Source organism: Ascochyta rabiei, chromosome 18, assembly GCF_004011695.2.
Source record: "Ascochyta rabiei chromosome 18, complete sequence".
Taxonomy (NCBI): Eukaryota; Fungi; Ascomycota; class Dothideomycetes; order Pleosporales; family Didymellaceae; genus Ascochyta; species Ascochyta rabiei.
This window is the reverse complement of record NC_082422.1, coordinates 1,201,813-1,215,515: the sequence shown is the minus strand read 5'-3', so window position 1 is coordinate 1,215,515 and position 13,703 is coordinate 1,201,813. Positions and strand designations below refer to the sequence as shown.

Sequence of the window (13,703 nt, the reverse complement as noted above, 5' to 3'; positions counted from 1 at the left end):
CCCGATACCGGTACATCGCTCCAAGACTGCTCCACGACCGTTGAATGGCGCGCCAAGTGCCAAGTGAGGAGACTCAGCCTCTACCTTCCTCTTCAGGTGTCGGGGACATGACTCGGTTGTGGATTGTCGGCAACCTCGAGGATAGGGACGGCATTGCTCTGGGATGTAGGTATCTTGCTGTGGTGTAAAGTGTGGGGGATGGTAGATACGAAGTCGGTGTCCTGGCTGCTGGAGAAGAGACGTAGTGGATTGTGGCGCTGCGCTGGCGCTGTTCTCCGCAACTGTCAACCCAACGTTTGTCCTCCCTTCAGCACAACCCAGAGTGCCAGGACAGACTCACAAACTTCGTTCGCGCAGACAAAATATTCACGAGTAATCGAACGCTTGAAGGAAAAAGGCTTCGAAAGCGAGCACTCGCGACGTAACGCCACAACAAGCAATCGGCCTTCGGGATACCTGCACGTGGCAGGGCAACCGCGCGACCCAGTTCCATTTCCCCAAGCAACGAGCCACCCAAGGATCGCACAGGTAAAACGCAGCCGCCGAGCCATTCGCGCGAGCAAATCGCACACACACAGCTCCAACCCCCCCCCCCCCCCGTACCCAACCCCAGCTTCTCCACCCCCGCACTATCGCTGGCCCGAGATGCCGACGCAGGTCCCAACCCTGGAACCTCGCCTGCCAACAGAATAGATGCATCGTCCGGAAAAAAAAACAATCTGTGCAGCAGTGTGCATGGAGCTACGCAGAAGCCGGGGAAGGATCGTCACGTCACGGGGCGCAAGCACGGTTGGGTACCTATAGCGAAGCTAAACTTGTCCGCTGATCAGGATTTCCCCGGCTTGCCGTGTCCATGGTGTGTCATTCATCCGGGTGAATGCAGAGCGATGATGCTGAGTATATGAGTATATAGGGAAGGGAGGGTAGCGAGAGGATGGTGTGTGAGTTAAAAAAAAAAGCGATTTTTTTTTTCCTTTTGAAGATGAAGCTTCTTTCCTCTTTGCTTGCGTCGTTTGCGCTTCTTTCCTCACTTGTGTCGGCCATCACCGTTACGTCGATCAAGGGCTATAACATCAGCAACGATGTAGAGGGTTCAGTTCGGCTCAACGGGCTTTCCTTCCAGCAAAACGCGCTGACGACTTTTGGGAACTACCAATACGTTGCTTTCTACGCAACAGCCACAGGCTACGGCAAGCACCATGTCAACCTTGGACGCCGCCAAATCTCTCCTTCCATCGGAGCATGGCAATATTTGGCCTTCGCGGACTACGTCCAGCAGACGCTCGATGAGCACAACACCATCAGCATGGGCATCAGCGGAGACGGCAAGATCCATCTCTCCTTTGACCACCACGACGTCCCCATCAACTACCGCGTGAGCAACACGGGCATCGCGAAAACGATCCCCTCGGAATGGACGGCTGCAGCCTTCGGCGCCGTCCAACACAGCCTCCCCGGCAGCACGGGGCCATGGACACCCCTCACCTACCCGCGCTTCGAGCGCATCGACGACGGCGACCTGCTGATGGAATTCCGCATCGGCCAGTCCGGGTCGGGCGACAGCTGGATCCACCGCTACAGCAGCACGTCCGGGCTGTGGTCAAACGTAGGAAAGTACCTGCAGGGCGAAGACAACAACGCATACATCAACGGCCTCAGCAGCGCTGGGGGGAACCTGTACGTATCGTGGACCGTGCGGGAAACGCCGACGCCCTCGACGAACCACGACTTCTACTTTGCGCTCTCGGAAGACTGGGGCCGCAGCTGGAAGCCGACCGCGGGCCAGACCGTCGCGCTGCCGATCCGTCCAAGCACGCCCGGAATAAAGGTCTTCGCCATCCCCCAGAACTCCCAGCTCATCAACCAGGAAGCGCAGTGTGCAGACGACCAGGGCAGATTCCACGCCCTGATGCGCGATAACACCACCGCGACGAGCACGTTCTACCACTACCTGCGCACCGCGGACGGCAAGTTCAGCAAGACGGCCATTCAGGCTCCGGGGTTGTCTACGCCGCCGTATCTGGCGTACCGCGGCAAGATTGTCGCCAAGGGCGACAGCGTCGTTGCCGTGCTGCCTGATGCGCCGAGAGCGACGGTGCAGCTTTGGGGAGCGACGGCGGGCGGGAACTGGGCGGATTGGAAGAAGCTGGGGGAGATTGCGAATATGGCGGGTGAGCCGCTGGTGGACGAGGAGCGGTTGCGGAAGTTTGGGGTGTTGAGTTTGTTTGTCAGGCAGGGCGGGCCGTTTGGGTCGCGGAAGGTGCAGGTTTGGGATTTTGGGCTGAGTTTGTGAGGGGGCAAACCGTTGTAGTCAACGCTGAGGCTTGCCCTGAGAGAGTCATTGCCTAAGCCTGACAGCCGACACACCTTGTCTAGAGGGTTGGTAGATGCGCGAGATTGGAAGGACGCCAACACCATTGTGAAATGGGGCCAGTCCCAGCCTTGAAGGATTCCAGTATCGTCCAGCGTGCATCAACCCATATCACACGCTCCTTGTCTTGGCAGCGTACATGTTTCAGAGCGGCGTGGAGGTTCGAAGTCAGTGAGAACAGATGGCCATGCAGCGTGATGGGAGCGGTGCTGTTGTGGTCGCCCCACACATACGATAGCGCTTCCCATGAAGACATGTCATCTGTCATCTAGGGACGCCAGGGTGAGGGCACATTGGAGGTTGACTGCGTGGCCCCCGTCCGCATCAGGGACACGTCCAGGCTCTGATTTCGCCGATGGAGGCAGATGGAGAAGGCGAATCTTCTGCCGCCTTGTATCGTCGAGGGCCGTGGCGCCCTTTTGCGACCTGGACACGGGCAGTGTTGTGTTGCACAGCATCGTTCTTCGCCTTCTACATAGTACAACACGCTGTGGTGGTTGGTGTGGACGATTGGAGGGGTTTAGATGATCGGGTTTTCTGTGACAGATAGCTGTTTCCGTTAATAAGTCAGCAGGGTGGCCTAAGACTAGTCAGGGGGCCTAACTAGATAGTCTGTTCTAAGTTAGATAAGACAAAAATAACACTACCCTCTTAGCGTGCAAATATAAGTTTATAACAAACTTAGGGTAAACTTATAGAGTAAACTAGATTTTTTACTATAAGCTAATTAGTTACTAGAGTTAAAAGATAGGTAACCTGCTAGGTTTACAAACCTATAGCTAACAGCTTAACCCTAGCACCCTTACGTAGGTAGCTAAGCAGGCTTCTAAAATTAAGGCCTCTGCCGCAGAAGTAGCTGTTGTTAACCCCTAGTTGCTATTACCAGCAACAGCCTTTACTAACGCAAATATTTTAGATTACAGTTTTTATCTAAACCCCTCTTCTACAGCATGCAGTTTCTGTCTTATCTAATGTCCCTCTAGCACTAGTTAGGGGTAAGCGTTACGCTAAACTACCCCTAGATAGTTTCCGGCGTATAGTAACGACTCGAATATTTTCATCTAAACCCCTCCATTGGTCCAGGTGAGGTTCGCGTCTGCAGACGGCCCCACTGCCGTAAATATAGGCCCCACTACCAGTAAATCAATACAGTTAGCGTAATGGGACGTCATTGTTGTGCAGCTGTCACGAGCAGCGCCCTACGGTCCCAGACACCCACCACGGCCCACGTCACGACACCTGGCTAGCAGCCATGGCATCTGCAAGCAATATTCTCACGCTCGTCAGTTCTCTCGCGCTGCGCCTGAGCATCTGGATCTTCCTGCGATGGGTGAGTGTCTCAAACTGCTCTGTGGGAAATGCCGTTCGCTGACCACAGTCGCCATAGATTCCGACCACAGTGAGTGTTGCTTGGCGTGTTCACGCGTCCAGTCGCCACCGCAGAGAATCTGACCACGTCTGCAGGTCGTTCCGCCGCTCGCTGCCGCGCTCACCGCCATCTACATACCCTCCTTCTTCGCCAGCTTCCAGGACACGGCCGAGTACAAGGTGATATCAGACGAGCTGGACATCATCGTCAAAGACACCATCGACCGCGACTCGGGCACTGAAGCCGAGCTTATCGAAGGCGCCGAAGATGGCCCTCTGCAGGAGCTCGACGTCCAGGAGACGATCCAGTACGAGGAGCGGCAGCCCAAGATCCTGAGGACCCTGCTCACCGGCCTGCCGAGCCCCTCGTCGGCGCTGTGGAGCTGGGTCACGTTCGGCATCAACATGGCGCTGCTTGCCATGGCCCTCGACGTCGTCTACCGCGCGCCTCTGCTCCACGACTGCCACAACGCGTCGTTTGGACGCGTCGGCTACGTGTCCGACCACAGCGCCAGCGTCCTGGTGCGCGAGCCTTATGCGCACGACGTCAAGGTCCTCTACCGCTCCGTCGACGACATGGACCGCTCTTGGATGCACAAGACCCTCTACGCAAGCCAGCCTGAGCACTGGCTCACCAACGACACCGACTTCACCTCCGTCATCAGCCTCGACCACCTGCGCTCCGACACGCCGTACGAGTACGTCATCAACACCTCGAGCGGCAACAAGACCGGCACCTTCACCACGGCGCCGCGTCCTGGTCGCATCTCGGCCTTCAAGGACAACAAGTACACGTTCGTCCACTCCAGCTGCATCAAGCCTCGAGTCCCCTACACACCCTTCCAGCACCCGCTCGAATTTCCCGGCATGAAGCATCTCGCAGACTGGCTGCACGAGCTGAAGCCCTACTTTATGCTTTTCCTGGGCGACTTCATCTACGTCGACGTACCTCACCGACAGGGCACCGACGCAGAGACCTACCGGCGCGAGTATCGCCAGGTCTATTCGTCGCCATCTTGGCCTGCCGTCAGCGACAACCTGCCCTGGATCCACGTCATCGACGACCACGAGATCCAGAATGACTGGAACGGGAACATGACTGGCGTTGCTGTCCCGGCGTACGACGCCTTCATGCACTATAACGCCGCACCCAACCCTCCTGCTCACCGCACGGGCGCCACATACTTCTCGTTCACGCAGGGCCCAGCCGAGTTCTTCCTTCTCGACACGCGCCGCTATCGCAGCCCCAGCAACAAGAACCCCAACGACCCGGACAAGACCATGCTCGGCGCCACCCAGCTGGACGATCTACTCACCTGGATCCACAAGGAGCCCCCGCGAGGCGTGCATTGGAAGATCATCGTCACCGGCATTCCCTTCACCAAGAACTGGCAATTTGGCTCTGAAGACACATGGGGTGGACACCTCGTCGAGCGCCGACGCGTTTTGGAAGCCGCCTGGGAACACTCGTCGACCCACGGCGTCGGCGTCGTAGTCCTCAGCGGCGACCGCCACGAGTTTGCCGCCACTTCGTTCCCGCCACCTGCAGGGGGCCGCTGGCCGATCAGCGCAACGGTGCACGAGTTCAGCACGAGCCCCCTGAGCATGTTCTACCTGCCGGTCAGGACGTACAAGGAGATGGACGACGAGGACGTCACTGTCAAGTACCTGCCAGACGGCAACAGCAAGTTTGGCGCGGTGGAGATCACAACGCCAGTGCACGGAGAGCAGAGCCATCTAAACTACAGGCTGTTCATCGACGGAAAGGAGGCGTGGACACATCTCATCTCGACACCGCCGAGCAAGGAGGGAAGCCACAGGGCGAGAGATGCCGTGTGGGGATAGTATGATGCGGTGAGGCGAACTTGTCGGCGAATTTGAAAGTGCTTTTGTAAGGTCTGAGCGATTTGCGATATCCATGAAATCTTGCACACAGCGTGACAACACAATTCCTCTCAACACAGTCTTTACACGTCCTATGGGGGTATCCTTCATTTCCAATCACGTGCTGCTCGACCCAAACACAAGCACACACACACACACACACACACACACACACAAACATGACAAAACCGATCCTATCCGTACTTCCTCCTCGCCTTCTCCTCGTCTTCTGCCGTCCACGCGCGCGGCAGGACCGCGAAGACAAGGTACGACGTGTGCGTCTTCAGCTCGGGCTCTGTGCGGTGGATCAACCGGCCCTCCTTGTACAGCGCGCGCGTCTCGAGGTCCTTCTTCGCCTTGTCGAGACGGTCGTGTTTGCTGGGCGGCAGACCGTGTTTGGGGATGTTCAGCTTGCCTTTTTTATCTTTTTGGCTGTTCTGTGTCTGTTCTGAGTCGGTGGTGGTGGTGGTGGTAGCAGTAGCAGCAGCAGCGGCACCGGCCTTCTGCCTCTTCCGCAGCTCAGCGCGCCGCATCACATCGTCCTGCTTCTCCTTCTGCAGACTGTGGAACACGGCTGCGCGGCCCTCGACGTCCCGCAGTCGCTGCACCGCCTCCTGCACCGTCGCTGCGCTCGCGTTGCCGCCCCGTAGCCCCTCCTCGGCCAGCCCGACGCGCTCGCGCCGTACTTCTAGTCGCTTGGCTTGGATCTCGACCATGTCGATTTCTACCCACCCCAGGGTGCGCAGCGCGGCGACGGTCTTGGTCACTTGCTCGATGCAGGGGGAGAAGGTGCAGATGCGGACTGCGTTGCGGGGGTTGAGCGGGGAGACGAAGGGTTTAGACGGGGAGGGGGAGGGGGTGGGTTCGGCCGGGGTGGATGGGTCGGAGGTCGCGGCTTGCACGGTGGCGGCGGAGGGAGGTGTGCGCGCGAGGTGTTTGAGCGCTTGCCATGGCGCGGGTAGGTCGAGGAAGACGGCGTCGGCTGCTGGGCTCGTCGAGTCGTTGAGGTTGAAGCCGTCGCCGTAGACGTCGCGGTGCGTTACTGTCACAACAGGGTCGAGGCCGTGCTCGACGATCTCGGCGTGGAGTTGCTTTGCGCGCGGCTCGTGGTACTCGAAGCTGTACACGCCGCCGTGGCGCGTCTTGCGCTTGCGCTTCCGCTTCTTGGGCGACGTGCCGACCGCGTTGTCCTCTTCCTCCATGTCGGCGGCAGAGTAGGACGTGTCTTGCATGCCTGGCGCGCCGTTGTACACTGCGCGGGCTGCGGCATGCGTGAAGGAGCCGCTGCCCGCACCGGCTTCAATCAGGTGGTCGCCCGGTCGCACGCGCAGTCGCTGGAGGATGTAGCTGTAGTCTGGGGTGTAGACGACCTGGGTCCGATGCGGGAGGGAGAGCGTCCAGGTCTCTGGCGTGGGCGGTATCAAATGCGCGAAACCGCTGCTTGCTGTCGCGGCCTTCACAATGTCCTTTTTTGTGTCGGCCGCGTCTGTGGTCGGCGTCTCCGTGCCTTCGTCTCTCCCATCTCTCTTGCGCTTCTTCGATTTCCCACGTGACCCCGTGTCGACAACCGACGCCAACACCTGCGTGCCCCATGGCTGGTCGACGAGCGTGCTGTGAGGGAACGAGCCGAATCGAGTGTTCTCTACCTTGCCCTCTGCATAGTCGGAGTCGCCGTTCGGCGCAAGGACGGCTGGGATGAGATGGTCGCGGCGCAATTGCACAATTCCAAGGTTGTGCGCAGACGAGTGTGTCCCTGGGTCGAAGAAGGGAGAGATCACGGGCGCCATGACTTGCTGAGCTCCTCCAGCTGGGCGCATGTCGCCAGACTGCACGTTCATGTTCATGGGAAGCTCGAAGAATAATTTTAGCGGGGAGCTTTCGACCCTGCAATGGGCGGGGATCGCCAAGGCTTCTGCGCTCGGGAACTCTCGAAAGGGACACGACAACCGCACCATTCCTGAGTCACCCAATTCGTCGCAGCATTTTGACTCCACTTTGCTAATTCCCTCTTCGTTCGTCCTGTCGCTCTTTGCTTGCTGTACGTTGCCGTCTCCTTGATGGTCTTTGCTTTGCGTTCCTTGTCCCGCAGAATCCTCACGCCCACTAGCTCCCCGTTCCTGTACTATTCGAGGAGCAATCTCAAGAACCAACCCTTGCAGCTGGTATTCAGAGCCACCATGGCGACACCAGCGCGCACCCAGCCGCCATGGAAGGAGCCCCAGTCAAAAGAGCCAGCAAAGTTGAAAGTCTGGAATTCCTTGACGAGATCGAAGAACGACTTTGTGCCCATCGATCCTGAGGGCAAGGTCGTGAAATGGTACAGCTGCGGTCCCACCGTGTACGACGATGCCCATCTTGGACATGCACGAAACTACGTTACTATTGATGTTTTGCGGAGAATCCTGGCTGGCTACTTCGGCTACAACCTGCAGTTCGTCCAGAACATCACCGATGTCGACGACAAGATTATCCTGCGAGGACGCCAGCAGCATCTTCTAGCACAGTACAAGGCCGAGAACCCAACAATATCGGACCAAGTGTCAAGCACGACGGTGGCAGCTTTTGAAGCGTACGTGAAGAAGAATCTACCGCTCTTGAGCTCAGATCTTTCGCCAGAGGACTTCAACAAGGAGTCAGCTGAGAAGTACGCCAACGTCATTGCTGGAAAGTCTGAAGATGGCATGGCCCCTCCAGGCGACAAGGAGGCTAAAATCAAGATGCATCTCAAGACCGTTGGCACTGCAGCAACAGCGCTGCTTGCACCGTCAAAGACTACTCCCGAGGACGTGGAGCTGTTCTATGCTGGCGCCGAAGAAGTTCTCTTGCCATATCTGGACTCAGTACACGGCTCGAAAATCGATGCCAGCGATCACACTGTCTTCACAAAACTCACTCAGAAGTACGAAGCCCGTTTCATGGAGGACATGAGGAACCTGAACGTACTGGATCCTGACGTCGTGACCCGTGTCACCGAATACGGCGATCAGATTGTCACGTTCGTTGACAAGATTGTGGACAACGGTTTTGCCTACAAGACGTCTGACGGCTCGGTGTACTTTGACATCGATGGTTTTGAAAAGGTCCCCGGCAACCACTACGCCCGTCTGGAGCCCTGGAATCGTGGAGACAAGGGGCTGCAGGCAGACGGTGAGGGTGCCCTGTCTCAGCAGAAGACGTCTGAGAAGCGCAGTGAGGCTGATTTCGCACTCTGGAAGTCCAGTAAGCCCGGAGAGCCTGCGTGGAAGTCTCCCTGGGGCCCTGGGCGGCCGGGCTGGCACATTGAGTGCTCTGTTATGGCGAGCGATGTGCTTGGTGAACAGATGGACATCCACTCTGGTGGTATTGATTTGTGCTTCCCTCATCACGACAAGTAAGTTCCCGATCAGTCTGTCTAGTGTTCCTAGATATTGACATTTTTCAGCGAACTTGCACAGTCCGAGGCACATTGGTCTGGCGACAAGGGTGGTCACCAGTGGGTGAATTACTTCCTGCACATGGGTCACTTGTCGATTTCTGGTAGCAAGATGTCGAAGAGTCTCAAGAACTTTACGACCATCAGAGAAGCATTGGCGCGCGGTGACTGGACCGCTCGGAGCCTGCGCATCATCTTCCTCATGGGTGGGTGGCACGACGGCATCGAGATCACAGACGCTATGCGCAAGGCTGGCTCAGGGTGGGAGAGCAGCGTCAGCAACTTCTTCTACAAGGTTCGGGACCGCGAGGTTAACCCCATGATCGACTCGACGGGTGCAGCAGACGAAGAGATTCTCAAAGCGTTTGAGACTGCGAAAGAGAAGGTCCACAGTGCGCTTTCGGATTCTTTCGACACGCCCACTGCAACCCGTGCGATTTCAACGCTGGTCACAGCCTGCAACTCTGCCAAGCCATCAGATCTGTCTGACAGCGTTGCTTTCGATGTCGCTCGTTACATTACTCGCATTGTCCGCATCTTTGGTCTCGACGGATCTGCTGATCCATACGACGGCGGTATCGGCTGGGCAGGCATCGACATCCCCTCAGAAGCGAAGGAATTCGTATATGCTGCTGCTCGCGAACGTGACGAAGTGCGAAAGCACGCCGTTGCTGGCGATCTGTCAGGAAGTGTTCTCGAATCCATCATTGCACAGCACAAATCTGCACAGCAGCAGGACATCAGCGCCATCGCCTATGCCGAGGTACTCTCCACTTTCCAAGAGAGTCTGCGCGACCTCGCTGAGAAAAAGGCTCCTGCTAAGGACTTCCTTGCTCTTTGCGACGCGCTGCGCGACACACACCTCTGGGACCTTGGCATCTACCTCGAGGACCGCGAAGACCTGCCATCGATGGTGCGTCCTGTTGACGCCGAACTCCGCTTCGCACGCAACGAGAAGGAAACCATTGCACGTCAGAAGGCCGAGGCTAAGCTTCAGCGCCAGCGTGAGGAAGCTGAGAAGCAGGCCAAGTTGGCAGAGCAAGCAAAGATCAACCCTCGGGAGATGTTCAAGACAGCAGAATACACCGCCTGGGATGTTGACGGGCTGCCGCTGAAGGATAAGGAGGGCAAAGATATCTCGAAGGGTGCGAGCAAGAAGCTGAAGAAAGAGTGGGAGAAGCAGAAGAAGCTGAACGATGAATATCTGAAGAGCGCTGGGTCGTCCTAGGGTATGAAAGTCCTCTTTTCGCTGACAGCCTATGTAGATGAAACAGACCATGAAAAGTACTGCACATCTACAGCACATGCCATACCTGTCGCGAGGCTGAGGCACCTGCATGAGCCCCGCCTACTTACCTTGGCAGATCTCCCAGCTCACATCCTCTCTACCCACTATCTGCCGTCCCAACCTAGTCCCCACCTACCGACCACAGCACCCGTCTTGTCGCTCGAGAGTTCACTATCCGCACCATGCGTCTCATCAACACACTCACACGGCAGTTCGAAGAGTTCATCGGCAGCAAAATCCCACAGTATGCGATTCTGTCGCATACCTGGGAGGAGGAGGAGGTTTCGTATAAACACTACACAGACGGTAATTGCCGGCACATGAAAGGGTACTCCAAGATCGATATGACGTGTCGAACCGCTGCAGCGGAGGGTGTTCAGTATGCATGGGTCGATACTTGCTGTATTGATAAGAGCAGTAGCGCAGAATTGTCCGAAGCTATTAATTCCATGTTTCGGTGGTATCAACGGGCGGTGGTTTGTTATGTTTATCTGTCGGATCTAGAAACAGGCCACGATTGGAAGTCTTCTCTACCTCGTTGTCGCTGGTATGTCATTACCCAGCTATGAAAGCGGAAGAGGTTCATATCACCCGACGCTACAACACGAACCACATCCAAGACCCTGCTTCTATTTACTGACTGGGGGGCTACGGAAGGTTCACTCGAGGATGGACCTTGCAGGAACTGATCGCTCCATCCAATATCGTCTTCTTCGATGCACAGTGGCAGACGAGACCGGGAAGTGAGGGTAGCACGAAAGCCGCTCTCGCGCGGGAACTATCCGAAATTACTCAGACGGACCAACAACTTCTATTAGGACAGCGGATGCCCTCTTCGTTCTGCGTTGCGCAAAAGATGTCGTGGGCAGCACGCCGTACCACCACCCGGAAAGAAGACATAGCGTATTGCTTACTGGGAATCTTCGGAATAAACATGCCTCTGCTTTATGGAGAAGAGGAAATGGCTTTCATCAGATTGCAGGAAGAGATCATGAAGTCGACACCCGATCCCAGCATCCTAGCATGGAAATTGTCATCGGCAATACAAGACGTGGCCATCGGCAGCCACAATAGCATACGCTTTCCCAATGCTAGGTCTGGCAAGGAGATTCAAGGCTCTGCTCTGCTTGGGGTAATGTCGTATTCTCCAGCAGAATTTGCAGATTGCCGCAATTACGAGCGCACGAGGTATGATGGTCTAGCCGAGTCAACGATTACCAACATTGGTGTAAGGACTCGCGCACCATTATACTCAATGTATGGAAGTGAAGGAATCGGCTCAGTGTCGATATACCCGCTGTATTGCGCTCTCAACAAGAAGTATTTGGGACTACATCTGCGTCACGTCGGTCGGCGCCGTTATCTCAGGCAAAACCCATGTACACTTGTGGAATATACCCCAAACCAATTCCTCCACAACCCTCCTGCGGAGAGTTTTCTTCTCACCAAACTCCCCAGAGGTTACCGCTGGTCTGACTTTCGACTCGCACCGACGAACGAGACCATGCGCGATCTAAGAGCTCACGTGCTTCATTTCACTTTGACGGAAAAAATGACTCTCTATGACCCCTGGCCAACAGATCTATACGACTCCGAGGATCAGTTGTTCTTTTTCGGGCATGTTCCAAGGGAAGATCTTGCCTTGATTGGCCTCAACTGCAGATTTACCATAAGTTCGGGCGGCATCCCCCACACTGTCGAGATGCGCTGCATTTTTGTTGCCTCTGGATGGTCTAAACCAAGTGCTACGCAGAGTCAATTCAGCCTGCTTGACGCTGAGACTGATGGGTCAAAAGTTGACGTACTCAGAGACCGCCTGCGTTTAGGTCAAGACACGAGGCCTTCGTGGGTTGTCTTGAGAGAAGCCGGATTGCCCACGACACTGACCGTGCGACACTGTGTTCCCGAGACCGAAATAGTGGCAGTCATCTCCTGCCAGCTGCAGAGGCGGGTGCCGGACGAGAAGATATCGAATTGTGCATTTTACGATGTGAAATTCATTCTCAGCTTGTACAGTGCAGACGACTGTTCCATACCTGCAGGGGCATAGCAAACCAGAAAGCTATCAGATGCCAGGTCTGGCGAGTCAATGTGAGTATGATGGGAGTAGAGGATGAGTCTCCACGTTTATGGCGATGGACCTCGTTGTTCTTTAAAAGTCATCTTTTCGTTTCAAAGTCAGAGACGACGTTGAGAGACACAACAAGCCCGGATTTGAGCGATAGCCATCAACTTCCAGCTACGATTCAGCGACTAGAGGATGGTTCAAACCGATGAGTTCGGAGCATTCACACAGCAAGCTTAACTTTCAGTTTGTCACCATCGACGATGTCGTCCTTCATCTTCTCCAGAACATCAACGTACCACGTTGCCGACGCGTACCTCCCTCCAAGCCACTTCCTTGGCTCAGCAGTGATCCAAACCGCGAAGCCACCACATAAATCCTCAGTATCAATGAGATCTACCAGCGCACGTCAGCTCCAGGGTCTGAAATGGAACAAATCACAGGCACTTACAAGGCTTGAGGATATCCAACGCCCTCTTCGCCAGCGTCGTTTCGACGCCTCCAGGATGCACACTAACAGCATTGATTCCCTTCGCGGCATACCCAACATCCAGATGTTCCGTCAGCCGATACACAGCCAACTTGCTGATGCCGTACGCAGAAGCCACTTCTTCAGTGACTGTAAGCGCGCCGATGCTGGAAACATTAATGATATCGACGTTTCCCGTCATCTCCGCGGTCTTCAGCAGCAGCGGCAGGAACGCATGCGCGAGTAAATACGGCCCTTTGACGTTGACTTCCATCGTGCGCCACCACTTCGCGGGATCGGATTCGTGGAGAGGCACCCACGGTGCGCTGTCTCCGGCATTGTTGATCAGGACGTCGAGACGCGTTTCCCCGCTCTGCACTTGCTCGGCGAGATTCGCGACGGCGGACTCGGATGTGACGTCTATCGATTGCTTGTGCAGAGCGGGAGTATCTTTAGCCGAGATGGCGGGATAGATGTCATTGCGTAGATTGTCGAAGCCCACGAAACCGTAGCCTGTTTCTGGAGCCGTCATTTCGTGGAGATGATTTGGGAAGTCTCGATACTGGGGTTGGATTGGGGATCTTCACAGCCAGTGAGGATTGCGAGGTACCGTCCAGTCGCAAGTACATCTACACTTTATATCTATCCAGGTGCAGCTCGTATGACTCCGTGTCAGCAGCTCCACACAAAACAATACAAATCAGGCTAATAAGAAGAACCAAAGCAGTAGACGACGCCCCTTGAATGGTAGGTCGTTACGGGCCAAGCTGTCAGCACACGATACATGTCAGCGCTACTGCAACCCTATACTATAAAGCGTTCATAAAGAACATACCGCGCGAAACT

General features: G+C 55.9%; 6 protein-coding genes across 6 annotated transcripts, besides 6 other annotated features; 4 read left to right on the top strand and 2 right to left on the bottom strand.

Moving 5' to 3' along the window:
- Positions 1–982: 982 nt before the first annotated feature.
- On the top strand, positions 983–2,293 carry EKO05_0010200 (uncharacterized protein; the record flags this gene model as incomplete). The annotated part of the gene is made up of 1 exon (XM_038947039.1): positions 983–2,293. One exon carries the CDS (start codon positions 983–985, stop codon positions 2,291–2,293), a length of 1,311 nt encoding a protein of 436 aa, XP_038794747.1.
- A 589-nt stretch (positions 2,294–2,882) lies between these two features.
- Positions 2,883–3,262: a dispersed repeat.
- Positions 3,260–3,445: a dispersed repeat.
- A 178-nt stretch (positions 3,446–3,623) lies between these two features.
- Positions 3,624–5,584, top strand: EKO05_0010199 (Alkaline phosphatase; the record flags this gene model as incomplete). Its single annotated transcript, XM_038942860.1, has 3 exons — positions 3,624–3,701; positions 3,759–3,770; positions 3,836–5,584. 3 exons carry the CDS (start codon positions 3,624–3,626, stop codon positions 5,582–5,584), a joined length of 1,839 nt encoding a protein of 612 aa, XP_038794746.1.
- Positions 5,585–5,767: 183 nt separating this feature from the next.
- Positions 5,768–5,799: a tandem repeat.
- Positions 5,800–5,817: 18 nt separating this feature from the next.
- On the bottom strand, positions 5,818–7,578 carry EKO05_0010198 (Guanidinoacetate N-methyltransferase; the record flags this gene model as incomplete). Its single annotated transcript, XM_038947038.1, has 1 exon — positions 5,818–7,578. The coding sequence occupies one exon, from the start codon at positions 7,576–7,578 to the stop codon at positions 5,818–5,820; it is 1,761 nt and encodes a 586-aa protein (XP_038794745.1).
- Positions 6,053–6,082: a tandem repeat.
- Positions 6,079–6,096: a tandem repeat.
- Positions 6,097–6,118: a tandem repeat.
- A 222-nt stretch (positions 7,579–7,800) lies between the features above and the next one.
- EKO05_0010197 (Cysteine--tRNA ligase) lies at positions 7,801–10,263 on the top strand (the record flags this gene model as incomplete). Its single annotated transcript, XM_038942940.1, has 2 exons — positions 7,801–8,993; positions 9,045–10,263. 2 exons carry the CDS (start codon positions 7,801–7,803, stop codon positions 10,261–10,263), a joined length of 2,412 nt encoding a protein of 803 aa, XP_038794744.1.
- Positions 10,264–11,149: 886 nt separating this feature from the next.
- Positions 11,150–12,373, top strand: EKO05_0010196 (uncharacterized protein; the record flags this gene model as incomplete). Its single annotated transcript, XM_038942900.2, has 1 exon — positions 11,150–12,373. One exon carries the CDS (start codon positions 11,150–11,152, stop codon positions 12,371–12,373), a length of 1,224 nt encoding a protein of 407 aa, XP_038794743.2.
- Positions 12,374–12,611: 238 nt separating this feature from the next.
- EKO05_0010195 (uncharacterized protein) lies at positions 12,612–13,389 on the bottom strand (the record flags this gene model as incomplete). Its single annotated transcript, XM_038942873.1, has 2 exons — positions 12,612–12,784; positions 12,840–13,389. The coding sequence occupies 2 exons, from the start codon at positions 13,387–13,389 to the stop codon at positions 12,612–12,614; spliced, it is 723 nt and encodes a 240-aa protein (XP_038794742.1).
- Positions 13,390–13,703: the final 314 nt, after the last annotated feature.